Raw genomic sequence first — 27,639 nt, 5'->3', positions numbered from 1 at the left:
ACAATGTTTTTGCTCTGCATACCTGGGAACGTTTGATATCCAGGTGCCCTAAGATTGTTTTGAATTAGCAGGAGGAGGGATGGTTTGCTTGCAACTTTCTCCTCTCTCTCTCTCTCTCATATTTGCTCTCAATTGCTCACATATACATGTGCTTTTTCTCTCTCACTTATATAGGTTCTTAATTACACATTTACACATATGTTGTCTATCTTTTCAGGCTTACAATCACATACATGCTGAATTTTTTTTCTCACACACAGACTCTCATTCACATGCTTACAAACATGCTCTCTCTCTCTCATTTACACACATGCTCTCAATCACATACTCACACGCTCCCTCACCTAAACCAGCTCTCAATTACGCACAGACACACATGCTCTCTTTCACATGTACAGGCTCTCAATCATTCACATACATACTCTCACTCACACACACATAGGATCTCAAACACACATGCTTGCTCATTCACTCACTCTCCCCGCCTACCCCGAACTAGCAGCAGCCTCCTCCACTTCTAACCCTAAAGACAGCAGCAACCTACTTCATTTTCAGCCCTCACAGAGAAAGGAGTCCCATCGGCCACAGGGGTTGACGACGTTCTTTGTTTTTCTCCGAGCCGCGCAGCTCATTCCTCAGGCTGGGCCTCTCTTCTTTTCTTCGGGTCGATCCTGCCTGCACTAGCATGGACTCTTCTTCCCACTCACGCACCCGCTGCTCACCACTTCCTCTTCTGGGCCACGGGGGGGGGGGGGGGGGGGGGAAGAAGAGAGCATGTTGGTGCCGCTGACGCCAGCTGTCCTGCCATGTTACGCCCGGGCTATCAGCATTTTAAGCCTGGGCGGAGGACCTATTTTGCTCGGGACGGGGAACAGCTGGGTCAGCGGGGGAATGGGAAGTGTGGCGACACACCGGTTGAGAACCACTGATCTAAGGAATGGTGTTTTCCTATGAATACCAGATTGGTTAGTACTCACAAAGGATGCAAGCCTCCACGGTTGGAGGGCTCACTGTAAGGAGTTGACAGCACAGGGGCGCTGGAGTACAGAAGAGACTCTCTGGAGTATCAATCAGCTGGAAGTCCATGCCATTCGGTTGGCATGCATATGATTTGTCGACTGCTTGCAGGGTCGCGTGGTCTGAATAATGTCAAACAATGCAACAACAATAGCTTACATCAATCTCCAGGGAGGTACCAAGAGCCAGCAAGTGTTGCAGGAAATAGCCTAACTCATGGAATGGGTGGAAGTAAATCTTCTGGAGATCTCAGCCTCATGCATTGTAGAAAAAGGCAATGGAAGAGCAGACTTTCTCAGCAGAGTCTGGATCCAGGAGAATGGGAATTGTCCACTATGAGCTGGAAGTGTTCCAGCTCATAGTGGAATGCTGAGGCTTCCCGTTTCTAGAATTACTGGTGACATAACACAATGCAAAGGTCCCTCACTTCTTCAGTCGCAGGAGAGATCTAAAGTCCTTGGTCATCAATTCCCTAGAGCAGGAGTGGCTGGAAGGCAAGCTTCTATATGCCTTTCCCCCGAGGCCCATTTTGGGCAGAATGAGTCGAGAGTCACACAGGGATAGTGCTTCTGGTGGTGCAAGATTAGCCCAGGAAGCCTTGGTATGCAGATCTGCGAAGACTCCTGGTGGACTCTCCTCTCCAATTACCTGTCCACAGGGATCTGCTAGAACAGGAGCCTATCCTTCACAAAGATCCAACTCGGTTTTGTCTTATGGTATGGCCCTTGAGAGGGCTCGGTTGCTGAAATGTAGATACGCTACTGCTGTGATTGCCACTTTGCTTCAAGCGCAAAAATTCTCCACTTCCTTAGCTTATGCTCGGGTTTGGCAAGTATTTGAGGCTTGGAGTGAGGAATGAGGAGGTTCATCCTCATTCGGTTAAGATCCAGCTCATTTTGGATTTTTTGCAGAATGGGTTGATTAAGGGGTTGGCCCTTAATTTCTTGAGGGTAAAGGTGGCAGCTCTTTCCTATTTCCAAGGTCAGGTGAATGGTGAACCCTTGTCGGCTCATCTGGATGTGGCCTGATTCTTAAAAGGAGTGAAGCATCTTCATCCTTCTTTGTGGTTTCCGTTGCCTTGTGGAGTCTTAATCTGGTTTTGGATTTTTTTTGGCAGGTCCCACCTTTTGACCACCGTGTAGCCTCTCTTGAGGTTACTTACTTTGAAGATGGTGTTTCCTGTGGCAATTTATTCTGTGCATAGAGTTTCCAAACTGCAGGCCTTGTTTTGCCAGGAACCGTTTCTGTGAGTGACACTGGGGATGATATAGCTGCGAACTGTCCCATCTTTTTTGCCAAAGGTGATCTCGGATTTTCAATTTAATCAATTTCCCTGCCGTCTCTGGACAGGGAGAGTTAGGAGAGAGATGCAGATGAATATCACCTATTATGGACTTTGGATGTTAAGAGGTATTTGGAGGTTTCTAAATCTCTCAGGAAGACGACCGGCTGTTTATACTCTATGGTAGGAGTAAACAGGGTGAGCTGGCATCACAGGCTACAGTAGCTCGCTGGATTAAGAAGGTAATCACAGCCTTGTATGTGGATGCTGAGCAGCCATTGTCTAGTCAGGTGAGGGCTGATTCCACTAGAACTCAGGCAGTGTCATGGGCAGAGATTGGATTGTCTCCCATCAAAATTTGCTGAGCTGCACCGTGGTCCTCCTTACACACCTTTTCCAGGCATTACTATCTGGATGTGCAGGCCCGGGAGGATGCGGCCTTCGCACATGTGGTGTTGATTGGACTGTGGGCAGCCTCCCACCCAGTTCGGGAGTAGCTTTGGTACATCCCACTGGTGTGGATTAACCTGTCTGAATGCTAAGAAAGGAGACATTACTACTTACCTGATCATTTCTTTTTCTTTAATGAGGACAAGTTAATCCACCTTCCTGTCCTTGGCTCTGGATGGTGATGATATCTTCCTGAGTAGCCGCATTTCCGGGGATTACTAATAAGTGTTAGATCCAGTCCCTAGGTTAATATTATACTTTTTGTCTAAGTTCAGTGTTTTCTTGTTAACTGAGTGCTTTAATGGTTGTCTGTTAATAGTTATGTTCATGTATTGTTTAGTTGTCCACAGTTGGCTTTTGCAGAGAATACTGGCGGGCTGTTGGCAGTGCAGAAATATATACTGTGATATTCAGCTTTGCTCAGTTTCCATCTCCTGGTAGAGGTGCATAACCCACTGGTGTGGATTAACATGTCCTCATTAAAGAAAAGGAAATTATCAGATAGTATTTCTCCTTTTTTTTTAGTTTCCAAAGTCAGAAAGATCTTAATACCAAAATATTTATTGAATGATTGATAGAACTGATAACAGCTGTGATGAACTCTGTCAAAGGTCACTGTAGAGGAAGATGTGACTGCCCTCAGGTAGCAGAAACCAGCAGCAGGAGCAAAAGGAAGCAAGGTGAAAAGAGCAATGATTCTAAAAACCTGCAGTGGATCCAGGAGAGCTGCAAGCTTGTCCAGACCAATTCCAAACTGAACTTTCAGCAGGGTCTCCCAGGGAGTCCAAGGGGCAAAAGACCAATAGGAAGAAGTAAAAGAACATAGAGAGAGGAGGATCAAACAGGAACAGATACAATCAGATGCTCAGCAACATTTAAACAATAACCAATAAGGAGGATTAGCTCTACAACATGAAGAGAACTTAAGTTAAGCAATGACAAATTGATGCAGGCAGCAGTATAATAAATATATATTTATTCATTTATAAAATTTATATGCCACTGATCCACAAATCTCAGTGGGTTACAAACCACATGCAGAACTGAACAGTCATATTTGATTTTAATCAAATGCAACCAGATAACTATAAAACTCAACCCACTATGTTTCAAAATATCCAGTTACATTTTTATAGTTATCCAGTTGTGTGTTGGATAACTTCCCACTTAAGTAACACTGCTTATGCCAACAAACAAAAAGAAAAGCTGCAAATGGCTGCAGCTCAATCCTCCGCCTCCCAAAAATGCAAATAGTGCCCTGCCAGGTTACTCATTCCCCACCCTCAAATCCTCTCAAATCCACAATCTTGACCCAGTCCACAGATCATACATTTAAATATGCTGCGGAGGTAGAACACTGCCCAATTGGGATCATAGATACCATTATTTTAAACTTCACGTAATCAAAGAACTGTCAAAGTAAGCAAATGGTCGATAAAGTTCAAGCATTTTCACGAGACTTAAGGAGCATTGTCTCAGTGACTGCTCTGATGAATAACTTAGCAATTTTCATCAATGAAAGTGTTCAACTTCTAAAGAGGACTATCTTTGGGAATACTCTCGCACTTGGTAATACACTTGATTTCTTTGGCATGAACTTCTTGTTGTATGCAACATAAGGTAACATTTCTTAGTGTTCGATTAGGTGAATCAAGAACCAGTGGGTTATGCACCTCTACCAGCAGATGGAGACAGTGTAAAGTTGAAATCATGGTATATATACCCCTGCAGTGACAGCCCGCCAGTATTCTCCATCTCCAGCTGATGGTGGATGTGCATTTCCTTATTAGGACTGCTTAAATATAAAAGGATTTTTTCAAAGAAGAACAGAGAAATTATTTGCCCCAGTCTTCTGTGGTGATACTTTATGGTCCCTCCCTCAGTTGCGAATTCCTGAGGTAATTTCTTTGGATCCTTCCTTCAGATGAGGGTCCAGTAGCTGAAAGGCAAGCAGTTGCAGGAGGCCAAGCACAGTGATGAAGGTCTTTATGCTCTCCCCCTGCAGCCAGAGACCGATCTTGAACTCAGCCATTTCATTTTTTCATTTATTAAAATGTATTAATCGCTTAACGAAAATTTGTAAATCACTTACACCAATGTTCCATTCACAAATTAAAACATATAATACAAATAAAATACAAATATTAGATCAACAAAAACTTGTTCTATTGCAGCAAACAGTCACAGGAAGTCTTACTTGATGCATTAAGGGGAGGCTAATTTCAGTAAGTAATTTTTAAAATACATTTGGAGGAGCTAGGATGAGATGAGCTCAGGTAAAGGAGTAAATTAAAAAAAAATAGAAGAATGGGATTTAAGTAGGTGCTCTTATGCACGCAACCAGGTACACAACCTAGACGCACCACCTGCGCGCACAGCCAAGTGCACAAGCACAAACTGATGGAACTGAAGAGGACAGGCTTGCGTGCCGAAAAATGCACAAAAATGCTGCCATGGCCTACCACGTGGCGAACAAGACAAGCCTAAGAGCAGGGCTAGCCAAAAAAAGGCTGCTCATCCTTCTTCTCTCAACCTCAAGGCTTCTCCAGCACGAGAGGTCATACTAGAGGTTTTGAAAGTTTTCGACCCTACAGAGGATCGATTTTTCAGCGGGCTCGTCCTTTGGGTAGATTTCAGTCCTTGCATCCCAGGCAGCCTAGACGGGGCACTGGCTGTTTCTTAAGTGCAGTTTATTTATAGTGAAACTAAACAGTGTAAAACAAAACAAACAAATTAGGCAGCTCATCTAGACTTCAGGCAAGTCACAACTGTTAAACATAGTTCTTAAACAATGTCACTCTCAAACCTCAAATGTATCAGGTCTTAGGATACGGTGGGTTTCTGTCTGTTCCCCGGGGCCAGCTTAACCATTTTAGACTCTGAGGTCTTATATTCTGGTGAAGAGTTCCTCCCTTTACCCAGGATTCCCTGTGGATCTGAACCTTAAAGAGGACTGGGTGAGACTGCTGTGCCCAGTCCCTCAAGGTGGACTGAGGGAGTTTTCTGTATACTCCCTCACAAACAGGCCGATACAGTAAAGTCCGCGGGAGAGCGGGCATTTGCCCGCTCTCCCAGCGTGCGCACAGGCCACTCTCCTGTGCGCGTGATTTAGTATTCAAATTAGGGTCAGTGGTAAAAAGAGGTGCTAGGGACCTAGTGCCTCTTTTTGGACAGGAGCGGCTGCTGTCAGCAGGTTTGACAGCCAACGCTCAATGTTGCCAGCGTCGGTTCTCAAACCCGCTGACAGCCACGGGTTTGGAAACCGGACGCCGGCAAAATTGAGCGTCCGGTTTTCAACCCGCAAGCCGACTTCAAATTTTTTTTTTAACTTTTTGTAACTTTCAGGACCTCCGACTTAATATCGCCATGATATTAAGTCGGAGGGTGCACAGAAAAACAGTTTTTACTGCTTTTCTGTGCACTTTCCTGGTGCCCGGAGAAATTAGCGCCTACCCAAAGGTAGGCGCTAATTTCTGAAAGTAAAATGTGTGGCTTAGCTGCACATTTTCCTTTCTGAATCGCGCGGGAGTACCTAATAGGGCCATCAACATGCATTTGCATGTTGCGGGCGCTATTAGGTTCGGGGGGGTTGGACGCACGTTTTCGACCCCTTACTGAATAAGGGGTAATGCTAGCACATCGAAAACGTGCGTCTAATCGCAGGTGGAGCGCACTGTATTGTATCGGCCTGAAAGGGATCTGTCTGGATCCCCTACTCTATAGTTTGCTGTGGAGAGGGAAGCAGGAGGTGCAAGTGTAGTGCATGACACCTTTATGTATAGATATGGTTTTTCATGTTATTCCTTTTAGTTGATTTTCCATCTCGAGGGTGATTTTCACTGGTCACATCTGAAATGTCATTTGATGCACCAAACTTGAAACTCAGATCGTTTTTTCTCACTGTTTGATCCTGGTTAAACCTAGAGAAAACTGTAAATGAAAGAAAGGCAACATAATTCTTTACTTTATATCTAGAGTCTAGAGAAACTAGATTGCTATTTGGCAATTTTTGCACAATTGGCTTCACTCCACAAGCAGTTTCCAGAGAGCTGAAGCCTCGGAGCTATGGATCAGCTGTGGCTGCTTCCAGTTCCAAGATCAAATCTCCAAGTTCTTGTAATTTATGGTATCTCTGAGATTAATGGGAAGTTATCAATTCTTCGGAGAAGAGCATCTTTGATTACTTCAAGACTGCAATAATACTGTTCAATTCCTCTCCATATCATTGCCAGGACTGCTGAGGCATGTTCTATGTGCACAGACATTAACCTATTCACACACTTCTGAGGACTCGCTCCCCCACCATTTATTTATTTATTTTATTTCTTTTATATACCGTCAATCTGGAACAATCTCAATGGTGTACACTCAATTATAATAATACAATAAAACAAATTTCTAAAAGTTAATCATAGTAACACATTATTTGCTACATAATAAAATAATTCAAATAAAATACAAGAATTTAACTAATATAGGAAAAATAAGCTTAAACTTAAAAAAATTAAAAATCAAATCAAATCAAAGAACATAATAAAACACATAAGCCAGATATTATAGCTTTAAGTGCAAAGACAACCAGAATAAGGGATTATTGTTCGCACAGTCATATTGATTATTGCTCTGCTGTCAGCTCATGTGCATTTTTAAATAGTAGAGTTTTCAGTTGTTTTTTTTTTTTAAAGTATTAAAGTCCATTTCATCAATTGTCATGATGTTCAGATCTCTGAAGATGTTTCTTCACTTGTGGTGATGTTCAGATCTCTGAAGATGTTTTTCAGTGTTGATCTCCATGATCTGTCATTTTCACAATGGTCGTTAAACTTGGTGAGTCTTGAATTGACAAGCTCATGATAGGCCATTTACTTGGCCAGGTCTGATCTGTCTGATACTTCAGTTTTCAGGTAATGAAGTACTTGCGGGGCACTGTTGTGTGGCATGTCATTGGATTCCATTCTCACTGCATCAGTTCTCAGCATTGACATAGTGAGAGGTTGATCATGTTCATATCCTGTGGGGGACATGTGGCATATGTTCTTGCAGATGGCACACTCTTAGCAATGACTTAGTCCCAATCCATATAGGATGTTAGGATGTAGGTCTGAACAAAATGTCTCCTTGATCATGTGGACTTGGATTGTGAGCCAGTAGTAGTGCTTCCCTGAGCATACAAACTTGTGGATTGCTTTGGTGGCCATCAACATCAATGGTACACTATGCATTGAGCTGGTCTCGGCTATGTACAGAGAGTCTACTTCATAGATAAGCTGAGTCTCAACATCTGTCATTTCCTTTGGCTATGTCTGCGAGAATGAGCTGACATGCTCAAAGGCAAGTTTAAAGCATACGCTCTAGTAAGTCAAACAGGATCCTATGAGAGAACCTGATCAATCTGGATCACTCAGCTTTCTTATTTATTTATTTATTTATTTATTTATTTAAAAGTTTTTCTATACCACCGATACAAACAAAAATGCAGATCTAAGCCGTTTACAGTTAAAAAACATACATAATCAGCAGAATAGAACTAAAAATAAGCAAAGGCATACAAATAAAAACATAATACATAAAGCACAATCAATATACACTGTGGGGGCAGAATGAAGGATAAGGGGGGATAAGTTTAACTTCTTGAGATTGATATGGGAGAATACTCATGTTTGGGAGTCAGGGAAGGCTAGAGAAAATAGATACGTTTTTACAGCTTTCTGTCCTGCAACAGCTTCAAGGCTCTTAGCTTGGGCTTCTGCAGCATCAACCGTACTCTCTTGATGAAGCATGTCTATATCTGCATCCAGCTTGGCCTTCCTATGTGTGGTTGCTTCTTCGATTCTGGCTCTAGCTAACTTTATAGCAGCCTTTGTTTTCTGAAGGAAGCATGTACCCCTGCAGTTTCTACTTTGGCTCATGCCCTGGTGGTAGCCACAGTGAGGACAGATTTGAGTGGACTGATTTAGTGATCTTGAAGACATTTGGAAAAGCTAGCATGTTGGGAGACAATTTCCTTTAAGTTCTAAATTTTCTGCTGTATTTGTGTACTCACGCAGATCTCTTTCTTCAATATTCTTTTCTGTATTTAGTCTTGTAAGAAATGCAAGGTATCTGCATTTGATAACCATTTATAACTGCACTTGAATTGGTTTATAGCTTGTTGAATTTCTTATATAGAAGCACAAACAAGCGTATGTGTATCAGATTGCAACACTTTCTAATTTCTCTAGTGCTTTTGCTATAAAGACATGCTTCTGTATGTATACAAGAAGCTGCAGTGAGAACTGACAGGACAGATACATTTGCATTTTCACTGAGCAGGTATTCTATTGGACCAGCTCTATTCATGCTTTAGGTAATGATAAGCTGTGGCTGTATCAGGTTACAGCTCACATACAGGCCGATACAGTACAGTGCGCTCTGGCGAAGTGCTCTGTTAACCCGCATTTGGACGCGCGTTTGACGTGCTAGCTTTACCCCTTATTCAGTAAGGGGTAATAGCATGACGAAAACACACATCCAACCCCCCCAAGACTAATAGTGCCCGCAACATGCAAATGCATGTTGATGGCCCTATTAGTCATTCCCGCGCGATACAGTAAGTAAAATGTGCAGCCAAGCCGCACATTTTACTTTAAGAAATTAGCGCCTACCCAAAGGTAGGCATTAATTTCTGCCAGCGCCGGGGAAGTGCACAGAAAAGCAGTAAAAACTGCTTTTCTGTATACCCTTCGACTTAATATCATGGCAATATTAAGTCGGAGGTCCCAAAAGTTTAAAAAAAAGTTAAAAATAAAAAAATAATTTAAAATCAGCTCGTGGGTTGAAAACCGGACGCTCAATTTTGCCGGTGTCCGGTTTCCGAACTCGTGGCTGTCAGCGGGCTCGAGAACAGATGCCAGCAAAATTGAGCGTCAGCTGTCAAACCCGCTGACAGCTGCCGCTCCTGTCCAAAAAGAGGCGCTAGGGACACGCTAGTGTCCCTAGCGCCTCTTTTTACCACGGGCCCTAATTTAAATAAATTAATTTACTGAATCGCATGCACAGGAGAGTGGCCTGTGCGTGCGCGCGCTCGCCCGCTCTCCTGCGATTTTTACTGTATCGGCCCGATATTTAACACTTCTCTTCGAGGTACTGATATAATCAGAGATGGGAGAGAGGATATGAAAGTGCTTCCAAGCTGAGCAATGGATTTGCACAGCAGAAATGTCTTTTGGATACAGAGAAGAAGTTATACATAAGTCTATACTTTACTCTGAAGACAAGTGTGTACAACCAGACCTCCAGTAATCCTTGATTAAGACCTTCTTTAAATTCATGCTGTTTTCACTGTTCTGTGCTTAGCTCCTGATGTCCTAGTGTGGGAGCCTATACAGAAAGTTAAACCTCTTCTTTTTTAGCTTCCAAAGTCAGAGTGAACTCAGATCTTAATACTAAAATATAGGGACAGTAACTTTAAAACAAGCACACAGGCACCCATATACGCCTAAATTTTATATAGTCTGTGTAAATGCATGCACATTATTTAAAATATGCCTAGCACACGTTTGTGTGTTGCTAAATTTAAATTGTCTGTGATCATCGTATGAAACAGGTTGCAAAATGTTTGCCAAAATGTCAAACTTTAGTCTCAAGACGACTAGAGCTTAAGAGAAGAAGGCTTGAGTCACCCCGATACCAAAATAAAAGTTCTTCAACTTTTTCCTCACACTCCCACAGAGAGAAAGCAGAGTTGTTTACCTGTAACAGGTGTTCTCAGAGGACAGCAGGATGTTAGTCCTCACACATGGGTGACATAATTGGCTGGAGCCAAGCATGGAACTTTGATCTCAAAGAATCTAAAACTTTCAACATGTCCTGCTGACAGGGCTGGAGGAACCACTAGGTGAGCTAAGCCTGTGCCTAGGGTGCCGAGATTTAGGGGGCGCCGTGGCAGGCAGCAGAATTTTGAAAGGGCAAAAAGTGCCCTTTCAAAATTCTGCCAGCCCCCGACTCGCCCTACCTCCCCCCCCGACGCCCCCCCTGGTGGTCCAGCGGAGGACCCAGGAGCGATCTGCCACTCCCGGGGCCTCGGCTGCCACTAAGCAAAATAGCGCCAGTGACCTTTAGCCCCTACCATGTGACAGGGATCAACCAATGGCACCGGTAGCCCCTGTCACATGGTAGGGGCTGAAGGCCACCAGCGCCATTTTTGTTAGTGGCAGCCGAGGCCCTGGGAGCAGCAGATCACTCCCGAGCCCTCCGCTGGACCACCAGGGGGGCGTCGGGAGGGTGGCACTGGGGGGGCAGAGCGAGTTGGGGGCTGGCTGTCTGCCGCGGTGCCCCCTAAGTCTTGGCATCTGGTCTCTGGTTGCGCCGATCTTCCTTTCTTCGGCCACGTGATCAGCTAGACCGGCTGCGCCGATCTTCTTTGTGTGTGTGTGTGTGTGTGTGTGTGTGTGATGTATATGTGAGAAAGGAATGGTGCTTCTGTGTGTGTGTGTATATGTGAGAAAGGAATGGTGCTTCTGTGTGTGTGTGTGTGTGTGTGTGTGTGTGTGTATGCGATATGTATGTGAGAAAAGAATCTGCCAGTTTAAAAAAAAATGAAATGTGATAATACATATACCTCAACTTTTGTGCTGGTGGTGCAACTTTTGAAAAGTTGGATGAAAGATGAAATTACTGAATTTTAAGGATCCCTCTTCTGGAAAATAAAATTTAAGAAAGTGGGTAGAGGCAAATACTAAAGCAAAAAAAAAAATTAAAGTATTTAAAATGTTCATCTCAGCAAAATCATAAATTTAAGATACTGATGCCAGGTGGGGTTTGGGGTTTTTTTGGAAGCATAAATTAAGCATGAAGACTAGAATAGTTCCAATCTGAAATGGTTTTGCTTTTTTTTTTTTAAGCCTTTAGAAAATGCATATTTTTAAATGACTAAGACTGGAATCTTCCCATTTAAAAGGGAAGTTGACTAAGGATGTCTTTCTGTTCCATATCTCCCACATGAATAATCATATGACTGATAGTTTGAAGAAAGACACTTGCTTTATTGCCTGAAAGCGTAAAACAAGAGAAGCTGTACGGTGTGGGTGGCTGTCCCTTGGGAGGACAGAACCTGAAGGAAGGGTGTCATTTCGCCTTCTGTTAGGAATGTGGTTTTCTTATTGAACGGTTGGGAGCATCACTTTCACTTTTAGTAAAAGTGGAAAATGCTGCAAGTCTGAAAGCAAGGTGCTTCTGTGAGAGTAATGTGTATGTGAGACAGGGAGGGTGCTTCTGTATGTGTGTGTGGTATATATGTGAGACAGGGAGGGTGCTTCTGTATGTGTGTGGTGTATATGTGAGTCAGAGAGGATGCTTGTGTGTGTCAATGTGCGTGTGTGTGAGAGAGATGGAGCATGTTTTTGGCTGGCAAATCGTTTTCGTACGGAAAATGGCGCCGGCCATACGCGTATGGCCGGCGCCATTTTCCATACGGAAAATGGCGCCGGCAGGAGATCGACTGCAGGAGGTCGTTCAGCGAGGCGCCGGAACCCTCGCTGAACGACCTCCTGCAGTCGATCTCCTGCCGGCGCCATTTTCCGTACGGAAACGATTCGCGGCGGGAAATCGCTCCCTGACCCCCGCTGGACCTCCAGGAACTTTTGGCCAGCTTGTGGGGGGCCTCCTGACCCCCACGAGACTTGCCAAAAGTCCAGTGGGGGTCCGGAAGGACCTCCTGCCGTCCAATCTTTTTCGTCTATGGCCGCCGCCATTTTTCGGCGCCATTTTGGAAAATGGCGCCGGCTGAAGACGACAAGATTCAGAGCAGGAGCCCGTTCCGGACCGCTGCCGTTCCGGACCGCCGCTGGACCCGCAGGTTATTTAAGTTATTTGGGGGGGGGTTCGGGAGGGTGGGGGATTTAATTTAAAGGGTCGGGGGTGGGTTTTAGGGGGTTTTAGTGTGCCGGCTCACGATTCTAACGATTTATAACGATAAATCGTTAGAATCTGTATTGTATTGTGTTCCATAACGGTTTAAGACGATATTAAAATTATCGGACGATAATTTTAATCGTCCTAAAACGATTCACATCCCTAGAGAGCATTGTGTGATTGGGAGAGACTGATCAGGGAGATGACTAGTATGTGTGTGCTTGTGTGTATGAGAGAGAGAGAGAGACTGGTTGGGGAGATGATTGGTATGTGAGAGACAGAAACTGGTCCTGAGGGTGTGACTTGTGTGTGTGTGTGTGACGAGTGAGTGAGTGAGTCTGTGTGTGTGTGAGAGAGAAGAGACTGGTTGTGGTCCCTAAGGACAGCTTCAGCAGCTACTGCTGTTTCTGGTGTGGCCTGCAAGGGAAAGGAGTAGGAGAACTGCTGGAGAGGGTAAGTAAAGGTGGCTTTTTAAGTTCATTTTTCTTGATTGACTACCATTTTAATTATTGGGTAGTATGTGATGTGTCTGCTGTTTGAAATATTTTATTGGTGTTTGGTAAAGCTTTCAAAATTTGCATGAGTCTTTAATTATTGGATATTCTATTCATCAGCTGTTCTGAAATTATTTTATTTTGTATGATTTTATAATTATGATTAATGATTTATATATCTTGATTTTATTGATTTGTTTCACGAAGAATGGTGAAATTTTTGTTTTTCCGTTGTTACACTATATAGAGTCTGGCGTTTACAGTTCAGTTTTTGTCTGCACCTTTCTATTTATACTTTATGTGGTTTTATTCTGTATTTGGTGAGGGTCTGTTTCTGCTCTGTGTGTGTGACCATGATGAGAGATTCTGCTAGCATAGAGTGTCTGTATAGGGATCTATAGCAAACGGGTTTGTTTTGTTTCCTCAGTAGGTGGTGTATTGGTATTCTAGGACCCAGTGTAATATTTACCCTTGCTTTTTCACAGTTAGGGTTATTGTTGTTTGAGTCCTTGGTGTTATTACTGTTATGTTACGATGGGATTGCAGTATAGATTTTGAGTGTCTTTTTTGTGGGGTTTTGTGTTAGTTCACAATGTGCCTGGCAGTGGAAGGTGTTTGTGCTGCTGTTACTGTGAGGTGACACCAGAATTTGAAAATATCTTTTAGTATGATGAGCTGTAAGGGAAACATCGGACTTTTTTATTAACACTTTTTTTTTATAACCAGTTTTAAAGCAGGATCCATGCTATAGATGTGGGTGTGATGAAGAAATGTCATTTTGGCCCCCCCCCCCCCCCAATAATTCTTCTGTCTAGAGACACCACTGATTTTCTGTGACCTTAAGCATTAGTACAAGAAGGATTAAGGGGGGATGCTGGAGAGGCACACAAATGCATTGGCCCCCGGGCGCTGGAGAACCTTGGTGCACCACTGGGTGCAAGCCATATGGGGCCGCAAGCGGTGGCAAAGAGGAGTGGAGATTTGGCAGGCCGCGAGCAGTGCCCAAACTGCTCGTGACCCAGAAAACCACATAGTCGGCGGGCGTGATCAAGAATGAGGTAGGAGTCGGGGCCGAGACCAGGGGGTGGTGGTGCGACCCGGGGGGTGAAAGGGAGAAGGCTCGCCTAGGGAGCAAAATCCCCTTGCACCGGCCCTGCCTGCTGAGCATGTGCAGCTGTAGTCATCATCCTGCCCCCTAGGCAGAATCCCTCAGTCCATAATATAGCTAATTCATGGAGAAATCAACTCCCAGGGGAGGCAGGTGGGTTTCATGAGGACTAACATTCTTCTGTCCTTGGAGAACAACTGTTACAGGTAAACAACTCTGCTTTCTCCGAGGACTACCATCCTGGTAGTCCTCACACATGGGTGAATCCCAAGCTATAGGTTCTCTGAGCAGAACAAAGCATGAAACCTCCCCGTGCTGAAAGCACCACCTCTCTCCCTTTTGCCTGTGAGGCAGCCTACCCACAAAGGGGTCTAGGCGGGAAAAGAGTTGGGTTCTACAAAGAGAAAATTATTGAAAAGACAGACAAAACCCCGATGCATAGCAGGGGACTGGGATGTGAAGGTAGGCTTCGGAGAGGTCCAAGGAGGTTAAGAACTCTCCCGATTGTACTGCCATTATTACGGAGCGAAGAGTTTCCATGTGGAAGTATAGTACCCGCAGATGGCGGTTGACATTCTTGAGATCCAAGATGGGCTGGAAAGATCATTCCTTCTTGGGAACAATAAAATAGATGGAATAGCACCCCGTATTTTGTTGGGGCATGGGAAATGGAGTTATTGCCTTCAGACTGAGTAGCGGAGGTCCGGAACCCTCGCTGAACGACCTCCTGCAGTCAATCTCCTGCCGGCGCCATTTTCCGTACGGAAAACGATTCACGGCAGGAGATCGCTCCCGGACGCCCGCTGGACCCCCAGAGACTTTTGGCCAGCTTGGGGGGGGCCTCCTGACCCCCACAAGACTTGCCAAAAGTCCAGCGGGGGTCCGGAAGCGACCTCCTGCGGGCGAATCGTGTTGGTCTATGGCCGCCGCCATTTTGCGGCGGCCATTTTGCAAAATAGCGCCGGCTGAAGACAACACGTTTCAACAGCAGGAGCCCGTTTCGGACCGCCGCTGGACTCCAGGGTACTTTAAGGCATTTGGGGGGGTTCGGGAGGGGGGGATATAATTTAAAGGGTCGGGGGTGGGTTTTAGGGGGATTTAGGGTGCCGGTTTTCGGCCCGTTTCGGACCGCCACTGGACCCCAGGGTAATTTAAGGCATTTGGGGGGGGGTTCGGGAGGGTGGGGGATTTAATTTAAAGGGTCGGGGGTGGGTTTTAGGGGGTTTTAGTGTGCCGGTTTTCCTGCCCTCCCCCTTCCCCCGATTTACGATTTTTTGACGATAAATCGGGGGAATTGGTATTGTATCGTGGCCCTAACGATTTTTGACGATTTAAAATATATCGGACGATATTTTAAATTGTCAAAAAATGATTCACATCCCTAGTACATAACCGATTCACATCTACTCATTCAAGACCTCTCATGATCTTAAAGACCTCTATCATATCTCCCCTCAGCCGTCTCTTCTCCAAGCTGAACAGCCCTACCCTCTTCAGCCTTTCCTCATAGGGGAGCTGTTCATCCCCTTTATCATTTTGGTTGCCCTTCTCTGTACCTTCTCCATTGCAACTATATCTTTTTTGAGATGCAGCGACCAGAATTGTACACAGTATTCAAGGTGCGGTCTTCACCATGGAGCGATACAGAGACATTATGACATTTTCCGTTTTCTTAACCATTCCCTTCCTAATAATTTCTAACATTCGGTTTGCTTTTTTGACCCCTGCAGCACAATTTTAAAGTATTATCCACTATGATGCCTGGATCATTTTCCTGGGTGGTAGTTCCTAATATGGAACCTAACATTGATTAACTACAGCAAGGGTTATTTTTCCCTATGTGTAATACCTTGCACTTGTCCAGGGGGAGTTGGAGTAGGGGCCCCAGAGGTGCCATCTTGTGGGGAAGCCATCTTGGAGATGCATAGATCCGGGGAGTTATCGTCATTAGTTCTGGAACCATCTCCTGACAGTAAGGGACCAGGCTTTGGTTCCCCCTGGGCTTCTTTGCAATGTTGACACAGCAGGACTCCAATTCAGGCTGCGCAGCTCTTATGTGGCAGGCTGTGCAAAGAGTGCCTTCTAGCCTTCTTGGGCGCCGGTGTCATTGCCTCCAGTTTCAATGCGTGCGTGTAGCTGTGTGCGCATCTGTATTGGACGCATGCAAGTTAGACACATCAGCTGACTTGCCTGCCCCATGCGTACCGCTGGTCGAGAAGGGAAGATGGCACCAACGACTCCCGAAGATCTCCACGTGTGAGGACCCTTGCACCGGATTGGGGCCTAGCCTAACCATGGCTGCTCAACCCGATCAGTGCTGCCTTTTAACCTCGCTGGAAGAAGAATTCAGTATGGCAATCTGAGCTCTGGAGACCGAAGACCTGAATTTAAAGATTTTTTTCTTACCTGGTTTTGGCGCTTACCGATCGTGTGCCGGATGGTCTCCAGCTGCGGGGGGAGAGGGAATTACCTTCACCGCCGCACTCGGTTCTGCACCCGCTGCCTTTCAGTCACCCTGAGGGCTAAGTCCACGCCAAGAACTGGCTACCGGACTAAGGGACACCTCTGAGGGATATCGGAGATCACCTCAGGAATTCTCCGCAGGAGAGCGTGGCTCGATTTTCTTTAAGGTAAATTTTGTTTCTTCTTTGCTGTAATTCTTAACACTATTCTAGTGTGTGGGATAGGGTCTGCATCTGCTAGGAGACAGAGAGATACTGAAGAGCTGAGGCTACTGCAGGGGTATATCTAGAGTGACGTCAGCTTTGAAATTTGACTCTGTCTCCCATCTGCTAGCAGAAGAGCACAATACCCACTGGTCCTGAGTCCATCTGGCTACAAGCTAGGAAAAATGACTTACTCAAGGTCACAAGAAGTAGCAGTGAGATGTTTAGCCATTCCCATTACTTCAGCTTACGGCTTTAGAGTAGTATCTTTCTGTGCTTGAAAATGATAGTCTGCCAAAAACCACGCTAAAGATAGCAATGACAGCAATGTGATCACGATTTGTAAGCTTCTCCCCTTTCTGCTGAAAAGAGAACATACCTCTTCCTTTTCACTACTGTACTTGATTTTCTAACACTTTTCTCTGATGTATCCATAAGACTTACTATCATGTTTAAAAAGACTTACTATCATGTTTAAAAAGGAGATAGAGCAGCTTTTAAACTAGAACTTACTATCATGTTTAAAAAGACTTACTATCATGTTTAAAAAGGAGATAGAGCAGCTTTTAAACTAGAACAAAGGGGAAAGCCGACAGTCACTCAGCAGCGCATGGTTCGGAGAGATGTATCTTTAAAGGATACTAATGATGCATTAGAATTAGGGCATCCCGACAGTGAGGTTCCAATAATTAGAAAAGTAGTCCAAGTGCCTGTAACTAAAAACTCACCTGAGCTAAAAAATTCTAACTTATCCCTATCAAATAAAAAGCAGAATAAAAATACAAACAAAAAACAAACTTTGAAATGTTTGTATGCTAATGCCAGAAGTCTAAGAAGTAAGATGGGAGAATTAGAATGTATAGCAGTAAATGATGACATAGACTTAATTGGCATCTCAGAGACATGGTGGAAAGAGGATAACCAATGGGACAGTGCTATACCGGGGTACAAATTATATCGCAATGACAGAGAGGAGCAGTCGGGAGGAGGTGTGGCGCTTTATGTCCGGGATGGCATAGAGTCCAACAGGATAAACATCCTGCATGAGACTAAATACAAAATTGAATCTTTATGGGTAGAAATCCCTTGTGTATCAGGGAAGACTACAGTGACAGGGGTATACTACCGTCCACCTGGTCAAGATGGTGAGATGGACAGTGAAATGCTAAGAGAAATTAGGGAAGCTAACCAAATTGGTAGTGCAGTAATAATGGGAGACTTCAATTACCCCAATATAGACTGGGTAAATGTATCATCGGGTCACGCTAGAGAGATAACGTTCCTGGATGGAATAAATGATAGCTTTATGGAGCAATTGGTTCAGGAACCGACGAGAGAGGGAGCAATTTTAGGTCTAATTCTCAGTGGAGCACAGGACTTGGTGAGAGAGGTAACGGTGGTGGGGCCGCTTGGCAATAGTGATCATAATATGATCAAATTTGATTTAATGACTGGAAAAGGAACAGTGTGCAAATCCAAGGCTCTCGTGCTAAACTTTCAAAAGGGAAACTTTGATAAAATGAGAAAAATTGTTAGAAAAAAACTGAAAGGAGCAGCTACAAAAGTAAAAAATGTCCAAGAGGCGTGGTCATTGTTAAAAAATACCATTCTAGAAGCACAGTCCAGATGTATTCCACACATTAAGAAAGGTGGAAAGAAGGCAAAACGATTACCGGCATGGTTAAAAGGGGAGGTGAAAGAAGCTATTTTAGCCAAAAGATCTTCATTCAAAAATTGGAAGAAGGATCCAACAGAAGAAAATAGGATAAAGCATAAACATTGGCAAGTTAAATGTAAGACATTGATAAGACAGGCTAAGAGAGAATTTGAAAAGAAGTTGGCTGCAGAGGCAAAAACTCACAGTAAAAACTTTTTTAAATATATCCGAAGCAGAAAGCCTGTGAGGGAGTCAGTTGGACCGTTAGATGATCGAGGGGTTAAAGGGGCACTTAGAGAAGATAAGGCCATCGCGGAAAGATTAAATGATTTCTTTGCTTCGGTGTTTACTGAAGAGGATGTTGGGGAGGTACCCGTAATGGAGAAGGTTTTCATGGGTAATGATTCAGATGGACTGAATCAAATCACGGTGAACCTAGAAGATGTGGTAGGCCTGATTGACAAACTGAAGAGTAGTAAATCACCTGGACCGGATGGTATACACCCCAGAGTTCTGAAGGAACTAAAAAATGAAATTTCAGACCTATTAGTAAAAATTTGTAACTTATCATTAAAATCATCCATTGTACCTGAAGACTGGAGGATAGCAAATGTAACCCCAATATTTAAAAAGGGCTCCAGGGGCGATCCGGGAAACTACAGACCGGTTAGCCTGACTTCAGTGCCAGGAAAAATAGTGGAAAGTGTTCTAAACATCAAAATCACAGAACATATAGAAAGACATGGTTTAATGGAACAAAGTCAGCATGGCTTTACCCAGGGCAAGTCTTGCCTCACAAATCTGCTTCACTTTTTTGAAGGAGTTAATAAACATGTGGATAAAGGTGAACCGGTAGATATAGTATACTTGGATTTTCAGAAGGCGTTTGACAAAGTTCCTCATGAGAGGCTTCTAGGAAAAGTAAAAAGTCATGGGATAGGTGGCGATGTCCTTTCGTGGATTGCAAACTGGCTAAAAGACAGGAAACAGAGAGTAGGATTAAATGGGCAATTTTCTCAGTGGAAGGGAGTGGACAGTGGAGTGCCTCAGGGATCTGTATTGGGACCCTTACTGTTCAATATATTTATAAATGATCTGGAAAGAAATACGACGAGTGAGATAATCAAATTTGCAGATGACACAAAATTGTGCAGAGTAGTTAAATCACAAGCAGATTGTGATAAATTGCAGGAAGACCTTGTGAGACTGGAAAATTGGGCATCCAAATGGCAGATGAAATTTAATGTGGATAAGTGCAAGGTGATGCATATAGGGAAAAATAACCCATGCTATAATTACACGATGTTGGGTTCCATATTAGGTGCTACAACCCAAGAAAGAGATCTAGGTGTCATAGTGGATAACACATTGAAATCGTCGGTTCAGTGTGCTGCGGCAGTCAAAAAAGCAAACAGAATGTTGGGAATTATTAGAAAAGGAATGATGAATAAAACGGAAAATGTCATAATGCCTCTGTATCGCTCCATGGTGAGACCGCACCTTGAATACTGTGTACAATTCTGGTCGCCGCATCTCAAAAAAGATATAATTGCGATGGAGAAGGTACAGAGAAGGGCTACCAAAATGATAAGGGGAATGGAACAACTCCCCTATGAGGAAAGACTAAAGAGGTTAGGACTTTTCAGCTTGGAGAAGAGACGACTGAGGGGGGATATGATAGAGGTGTTTAAAATCATGAGAGGTCTAGAACGGGTAGATGTGAATCGGTTATTTACTCTTTCGGATAGTAGAAGGACTAGGGGACACTCCATGAAGTTAGCATGGGGCACATTTAAAACTAATCGGAGAAAGTTCTTTTTACTCAACGCACAATTAAACTCTGGAATTTGTTGCCAGAGAATGTGGTTCGTGCAGTTAGTATAGCTGTGTTTAAAAAAGGATTGGATAAGTTCTTGGAGGAGAAGTCCATTACCTGCTATTAAGTTCACTTAGAGAATAGCCACTGCCATTAGCAATGGTTACATGGAATAGACTTAGTTTTTGGGTACTTGCCAGGTTCTTATGGCCTGGATTGGCCACTGTTGGAAACAGGATGCTGGGCTTGATGGACCCTTGGTCTGACCCAGTATGGCATTTTCTTATGTTCTTATGTTTGCCCCAACACTAGCATCAAGTTTTGCACATATACAACTATAGTCTATATGCTCTTGAACATTTTTTTTTTACGTTTTGTATATCAAATGCATCAGGCTTGTGTTTAGAAACACGATGACAGAAAAAGACATTATGGCCCATCTAGTCTGCCCGTCCACCCAATTAATTTAGCTTTATAATTCTCAACACTCCCTTAGAGATCACATGTATTTATCCCATGCTTTCTTAAATTCAGATATCTTTTAAATTAATTTATTTCCATTCATCAATGCACTGTGCTCCACATCTTTCAGGGCCAAAAATGTTTTATTGGGGGACAAAGTACATATGTATCTTAAGAACAAAACTGAAATCCAGTTGGATATGTTTCCACCCTTCTGAGTCAATACTTAGTGGATGCACCTTTGGCAGCTATTACAGCTGCAAGTCTGTTGGGAGACATCTCAACCAACTTTGCATACCTAGCTTTGTCAATATTAGACTATTCTTCTTTCAAGAATGTTCAAGATCTGTCACGTTCCTTGGAAAGCATTAATGAACAGCAATCTTCAAGTCATGCCATAGATTTTTGATTAGATTGATGTCAGAGCTCTGATTGGGCCACTCCAGGACATTTACCCTTTTGTTCCTTAGCCACTTCAGCGCTATGCTGAAATATGAACGTCTGTCCCATTTTCAACTTTCCCACAGAGGGCAACAGGTTTTCCTAAATTTTTCTATTCTTTTCTCCATTCATTGTCCCTTCCTGACAAATACCCCATTTCTCATAACATGATGCTCTTACTACCATACTTCACAGTAAGGATGGTGTTCTCTGGAAGATGTGCTGTTTGGGTTTGCACCAAACTTAACCCTTTGCATTCAGGCCATAAAATTCTATTTTAGTTTTAGCAGACCAAAAAACTTGTCACATGACTACAGTACCCAGAGTGTTCCTTTGTATATTTCAAATGGGATTTAATATGGGTTTTCTTTCTTACCACTCTACCATACAGACCAGTTTTGAGGAGTGCTTGGGATATTATTGTCGCATGCACACTATGACCAGTCTTGGCTATGGAGGCATATAGCTTTTTCACAGGAGCTACCGGTGCCATTGGTCGGCCCCTGTCACATGGTAGGAGCAATGGACGACTGGTGCCACCTTTTTTTTTTTTTTGTTACCTGCCTTTGTCTTTTTCCTTTTTGGTTTTCTTGTTCCCTCTTTGTCTTCAACATGGCCTCTGTCTCTGATACTGCTCCTCCTGCTTTCACTGCCCCCTCTCGCCTCTTGGGAGTGGCGGAGAGCGTGCTCGCTCCTTTTTCGCCCTCCCAGGCGGAAGTGGCGAACCCTCCCGCTCCCGCGCCTGCTCGCTTGCTCCCCTCACCCCACCCTTCCTCGGGGGCCGATGCTCCTCCCCCCTCCGATCCATCTCAGGCGGCAGCACCGCAGGAGGGTGCGCCTCGGCACGCCGTCCCCGCCCACCCCTCTCGTCTCTTAGGGGTGGCGGCCAGTGTGCTGGCCCCGTTTTCGCCTTCCAGGGCGGAGATGGGGAAGCCTCCTGCCCCCGTGCCTGCCCGCCCCTCCTCAGAGGTTGGAGCTCCGCCCCTTCCCGTCCCCCCCCCTTCCGGCGAAAAGGAGGCCGCCTCGCGAGTCATCACCGCCACCCCCTCTCGTCTTATGGGGGAGGCGGCGTGCGTCCTTGCTCCACTGTTGCCTCCCCGGGTAGAGGGGGACGGCCCTCCTGCCCCCGCCGCCACCGGTTCCCACCCCCCGCCCCGTCCCTCTCCGGAGGTTGACGTTCCTTCCCCTGCCCCCTCGGGCGTCGGCCGCAGGCGCGACACCCGCCGGCAAGAGGGCGAGGAAGGTGAAGCACATCGCCTCGCCCCTACCCTCTTCTGGAGGCTCCCTGGCGGCCACACCTACCCCCTTCCCCTTCACCCCCATTAGCGAGCTCGTGGCGGAGGACGGGACCTTCGTCGCCCCCCTCCCCTCTTGGGCAAAAGGCAACCCGTTTCGTCCCCCGCGGGTCGAACCCGTTGCTCTTCCTCCTCCTCCTCCTCCCCTGCCGCAGAGGGCGGCGAGCGTCACCTCGCGGCAAGCCAAGGCGGCTGCTGCCGCGCCCGCTGCGTCCGCCGCCCTTCCTGCGGCGCCCTTTCCTCTCCCCCTCGCCACCGAGGCGATGGCCGGGGCGGTTCCTCCGCCCCGGCCATCGCCTCGACCGACCCTACAACCTCTGGGGGCCCCGCGACGCCTCCGCCAGCCACCCCCCCTCCCCGTCCCATGGCAGCGCAGGCCAGCTACGCCGCCGTCGCCGCGGCAAAGGCATCGAGCGCCGGAGGGCGTCCCGCCCTGTCGTTGGATCCTTATTCCTCGGTGGTGGCGGCGGGCTCCACTGGCATCATCATGCGGCACAGCCTGCGCTGCCAAGAGCTGGTCACCTCCGACCCCCTCCGCTTTTCGGCCGCCCTGGCCAAGCTGGTCGGGCCCACGGAGGTCGTGGCGGCGGGGAGAATGTACGGGAAGGTCGTGCTGTTCGTCCGGTCCCTCACCTCGGTGCACAAAGCCGTGGTCGAGGGGCTGGTCGTCGAGGGGGTGTACCACGCGGTGGAGCCCATTGTGGGGCAAGGGACGCGGGTAGTGTTTTCCAACGTCCCGCCCCACATCCCGGACGCCCTCCTCCAGCTCCAATTCGGTGTCCTGGGGGGCCTTCACCACCCCCGTCAAGGCCATCCCGGCGGGACACCGGGAGCGGGAGCTGCGGCACGTGTCTTCCTACCGTCGGCAGGCGTGGATACGTCTGTCGGCGGAGGTGATGTGGGCCGAGGGGTGGCGTTTTGTCACTTTTCAGGGGGTGCCTTTTAAAATCTATTGGTCGGCGGAGGGCTCTCCGGGCCAGCATGGCTGCAGGCTGGGGCATTCTTTCCGGGAGTGCCCCGGCCACCTCTCCCAGCTTTCAGGGCGGGAGAGGGCGGCGGCGCGACCCTCCGCCACTGACGCACCCCCTGATGCTGCCACCCCTCGTAGGGCCGAAGCCGCGGCTCCCCCGAGGGCGTCCACCCGGGGCGGGACCACGACGCCCGTGTCTGCCCCTACCCGAGACCGACAGGGCTCCACCGCCACCGCGGCATCCGCCGTTACCATCGCCGCACCCCCTCAGCCGGCCGCCGCCGACGTTCTCCCCGTCGCGGACCTGACGGGCCCGACCCCGAGGCCCTTCTCCCCATGACTGTGCCGCTCTCCTCCAGGCAGCGGCGCAAGAGGGAGAGGGCCCGCGCCAGGGCCGAGAGGGCGGCTGCCCCTTCAGACGGGGGTCTCCATGTACCATCTGGTGACCAGCAAGGGGTCGCCGATCCCCCGGTCCCTCCCGCGGTCGCCCCCGGGCCGCGGCCCACTGCTGTTATCATCCCGGAGCCCCCTGTCAAGGGGAGCTCTGAGGCCCCGGTTATTATCATAGATCAGGGAGAGGACAAGGCGAGGAGGATGAGGACAAGGCGAGGAGGATGAGGACGAGGCGAGGGGGACGGCCCCATAGATAGGGACTTAGGGCCAGCCCCCGCCTCCGACTCCGCACCTCCCCCATCTCCCGCCTGTTTCGTGGAGGTGGGCGACCGCGAGGATGACGAGGCGGCCTCGTCTCTCCCTCTGGTCAGCGAGGACTGCGTGAGCTTGCTGGAGGAGATGGAGGTGTCGCCCACGCCTCCTCTGCCCGCTTCCCAGTCGGAGCGCGCCGGCGCCGCCGCTCTTTTGACCAAGAAGCGGAGGAGGCTCACGCGGGGAGAGGCCCCGGGTGACGGTCCTTGGGCCGCCCCCTCCTCGGACGAGGAGGGACTCGACCCGGGAGCGAAGCCGGCCCTCTCCCTGTCACCCCCGACAGCTAGCTTAGCGGAACCCCGCCCTGCCCGCGAGGTGCCCCCTCCTTCTCTCCCGAGTCCATCGCCAGTCGACGAAGCGGTTGTCGTCGCCGCAGAGGCCGTGGGCGAGGGGGACGGACCCTCGGAGCCTCGGCCTGGTCTTCCGGGCGGGGAGCTAGAGTCGGCCCCGGGGATTAGCCCCGAGGCCCCAGAAAGCGGGGGTCTCCCCAGATGGCGGGGAAAACACCGGGGACCCGTCGGGCGGGATCCAGGTGGGATCCGAGGGTGAGGGACAGGTAGTATCATCCCCGCCCTTCCCCGTGGGAGGTATTTCGACTGCCTCCCCGGAGACCCGCCCTTCCCAGTCGCCGGTACAAGAACCCCTGCCACCGCCGCCTCCGCCCCCTCCTGGCAAGCGGTAGGCGGGTGAGTCTCCACCGCTGCCGCCCCCTCATGATCAGCAGGAGGCGGGTGAGCCCCCTCCGCCGCTGCTGCCCCCGGCCGGGGAGCCCCCTCCGCCGACCCCCACCGAACCTGACGTCTCCATCGTGGTCCCCCCTCCCGTCCAGACGGAGGGGGACGGCTCGGTGGGCGAGGCGGAGGAACCTCGGACCGTGGAGGTGTTGCCCCCTGAACCCCCTCCTATTGCCCTTCCTACCCCGGCTCCGCAGGTGGTGGGGCCGGTCAAGCTTCCGCCTCCGGAAGGGGCCCCGTCTTGGCGGGGTCCCGACCGGGCCGCAGGGCCCTCCGGCCTGCCCCTGACGGAGCTTCTGTCTGGCCTTCTCCACCCCCTTCCTCCCTCCCCTTCCTCTCCCCCTCTCTCTGAACTGGAGGAGGGGGAGGTCCTCTCCCTTCTGCCTCCGTCCCCTTCTCCCCCTTCGGAACGGGTCGCCCTCGGGCCCACTCTGTCGAGTTCCTTTCCCGTTCCCCAGACCCCTCTCCCTTCCGTTCCTATCTCTCCCCTCCCTTCCACTCCCCTCCCTTCCGTTCCTCCCCCTCTCGCTCCCCTCCTCTCTCCCATCCCCTCCCTTCTTTCTTTAGTTCGCCCTCCCTATCCCTCTTTCCCTGCCCCGGGTGGCCTGGCACCCGTCAGTGCGGGCCAACGCCCTGCGGGGGGTGGGAGGGAGGGTGAGCGCGGTCGTTCTTCCTCCTCCCGGAGGAACCGCCGGAAGAGCTCTCGTTCCCGGAGGGCTTGTTCCGAAGTTCGTGGGAACAGGTCCCGGTCTCCTCCGGGGCCGGGACTTGGGGGATCTGACGACGCAAGGGGGAGGGGGAGAGGGGCGAGTGCGAGTGGGCGAGCGGCCGAGGAAAGAGGGCCGTGCGTTGACATGGGACGCGCCGGCCTCTCGACCCCCGCTCTCCCCCACAGACGGCTCTGACTCCTTCCGCGATGGAGGTAGGTCTGCGCTCACGACCCAGTCGGGGAGGGGGACGTGGGGCAGGCGGCTGTACCGCTCCTCGGCCGCCCCCCCCACCCCGGCGAGGAGAGATCTTCATCGGTCATGACCGCTCGTGCGCGCTTCGGCCGGCTCTGTGACGGGGCCGGTCATGCGCGTGTTCCCTGAAACCCCCTCTTGACAGAGAATGGCTTTCACGTTCTGCACCTTTAACGCCAACAGCTGCCAGACTGGGTTCCGCAAGCACTGGGTACTTTCCGCCCTCAAGCGCGGCGGGTACTCGGTGACTTTTTTTTACAGGAAACCCATACCACTCCGGCCGCCGAAGCGTCCTGGCGACTGGAGTGGGACGGCGAGATGGCCTTCAGTCACAACTCGGGAGTGGCTGGCGGGGTGGCCGTCTTGATTTCGCGGGTCTCGCAGACGGAGGTGCTGAGTGCCGAGGCTGTCGTGCCGGGCAAGATACTGCACGTGAGGCTAGGCTTAGAGGGAAGCTGCACGGTGAATTGCGTTAACGTGTATGCCCCTTGCGGCTCGGCCGAACAAACGGGATTCTTTCGCCAGTTGTCCAACCTCTTGGACTCGCTGGACCCCGATGAAGAAGTGGTGCTCGGGGGAGACTTTAACATCACCCTCGGCCCGCTCGATCGTGGGGGTGCACGCAAGTTCTCCGGCGCGCAGGCGACCCTTCGGGAGGCCGTCATGCGCGGCGGTTTGGCAGATGTCTGGCGTGAGCAGCACCCGGACGCCTGCTCCGGCTTCACCTTCGTGAGGGTGGTCGGAGAGCGTGTGTGTCACTCCCGCATCGACCAGTGGTATCTGTCCCGTTGGCTGATGCACCGGGCCACGGAGTGTACGATGGAGCCGGCCGCCCTCTCAGATCACCACATGGTGGTCCTGAGGGTCGTGCTCAGCCCCGCGCAGCCCAGGTCGACCCACTGGCACTTCAACAACTCGCTCCTAGAAGACGACGAGTTGGTGGCGGCAGTGCGGGAGTTCTGGGTGGACTGGCGCCGCCGGGAGGCGGACTTTGCTTCTCTCGCTCAGTGGTGGGACGTGGGCAAGGTCCGTCTCTGGGTTCTCTGTCAAGAACGCGCCAGGGGCGTCAACACCGAAGAGCGCCTTGCCATCCGTCGCCTCTCGAGAGAGGTGATGGAGTTGGAAGGGCGCCTCGGCGACGCTCGGGGACCAGGAGGCGAACCGGCTGTGATTCTCGAGTATGAGGAGAAGAAGTTGGCCCTGCGCCACCTCGAAGAGTGGCGAGGACGCGGGGCCTACGCGAGGTCGCGTGTCCAGATCCTGCGGGAGATGGACTGCGGCACACCCTTCTTCTATGGCCTGGAGAAGCGGAGGGGTAACCGGAAGCAGATAGCGTGCCTGCTGGCTGCCAACGGGACCCCCTTCGACGAGCCGAGTGAGATCAGGGTGGCGGTCCGACCTCGTCGAGGCTCTGGGCCGCTTGCCGAGAGGGAAGTCCCCCAGCATCGACGGGCTCACCGCCGAGTTCGTCTCTTTCTTTTTTGACGTCTTAGGGCCAGATCTCCTGCGGGTCCTAAACGAAGCCCTCGAGACGGGGTGCCTGCCCCTTTCTTGTAGGCGAGCGGTGCTCACCCTCCTGCCCAAGAAGGGGGACCCGCGCTGCCTCAAGAACTGGCGCCCCGTCTCCCTGCTCTGCATGGATTATAAGATTCTGGCCAAGGCGCTCTCCCTGCGGCTAGCTTCCGTGCT

At 48.9% G+C, this 27,639-nt stretch overlaps 1 protein-coding gene across 1 annotated transcript; it reads left to right on the top strand.

Moving 5' to 3' along the window:
- The first annotated feature begins 22,208 nt into the window (after positions 1-22,208).
- On the top strand, positions 22,209-24,803 carry LOC115089399 (SKI family transcriptional corepressor 1-like). Its single transcript, XM_029597491.1, has 3 exons — positions 22,209-22,527; positions 22,735-23,297; positions 24,264-24,803. Exons 1-3 carry the CDS (start codon positions 22,209-22,211, stop codon positions 24,801-24,803), a joined length of 1,422 nt encoding a protein of 473 aa, XP_029453351.1.
- The last annotated feature ends 2,836 nt before the right edge of the window (positions 24,804-27,639 follow it).

Source organism: Rhinatrema bivittatum, chromosome 4, assembly GCF_901001135.1.
Source record: "Rhinatrema bivittatum chromosome 4, aRhiBiv1.1, whole genome shotgun sequence".
NCBI lineage: Eukaryota > Metazoa > Chordata > Amphibia > Gymnophiona > Rhinatrematidae > Rhinatrema > Rhinatrema bivittatum.
The sequence above is the reverse complement of the archived record's forward strand: the minus strand, read 5'-3'. Positions and strand labels throughout refer to the sequence as shown.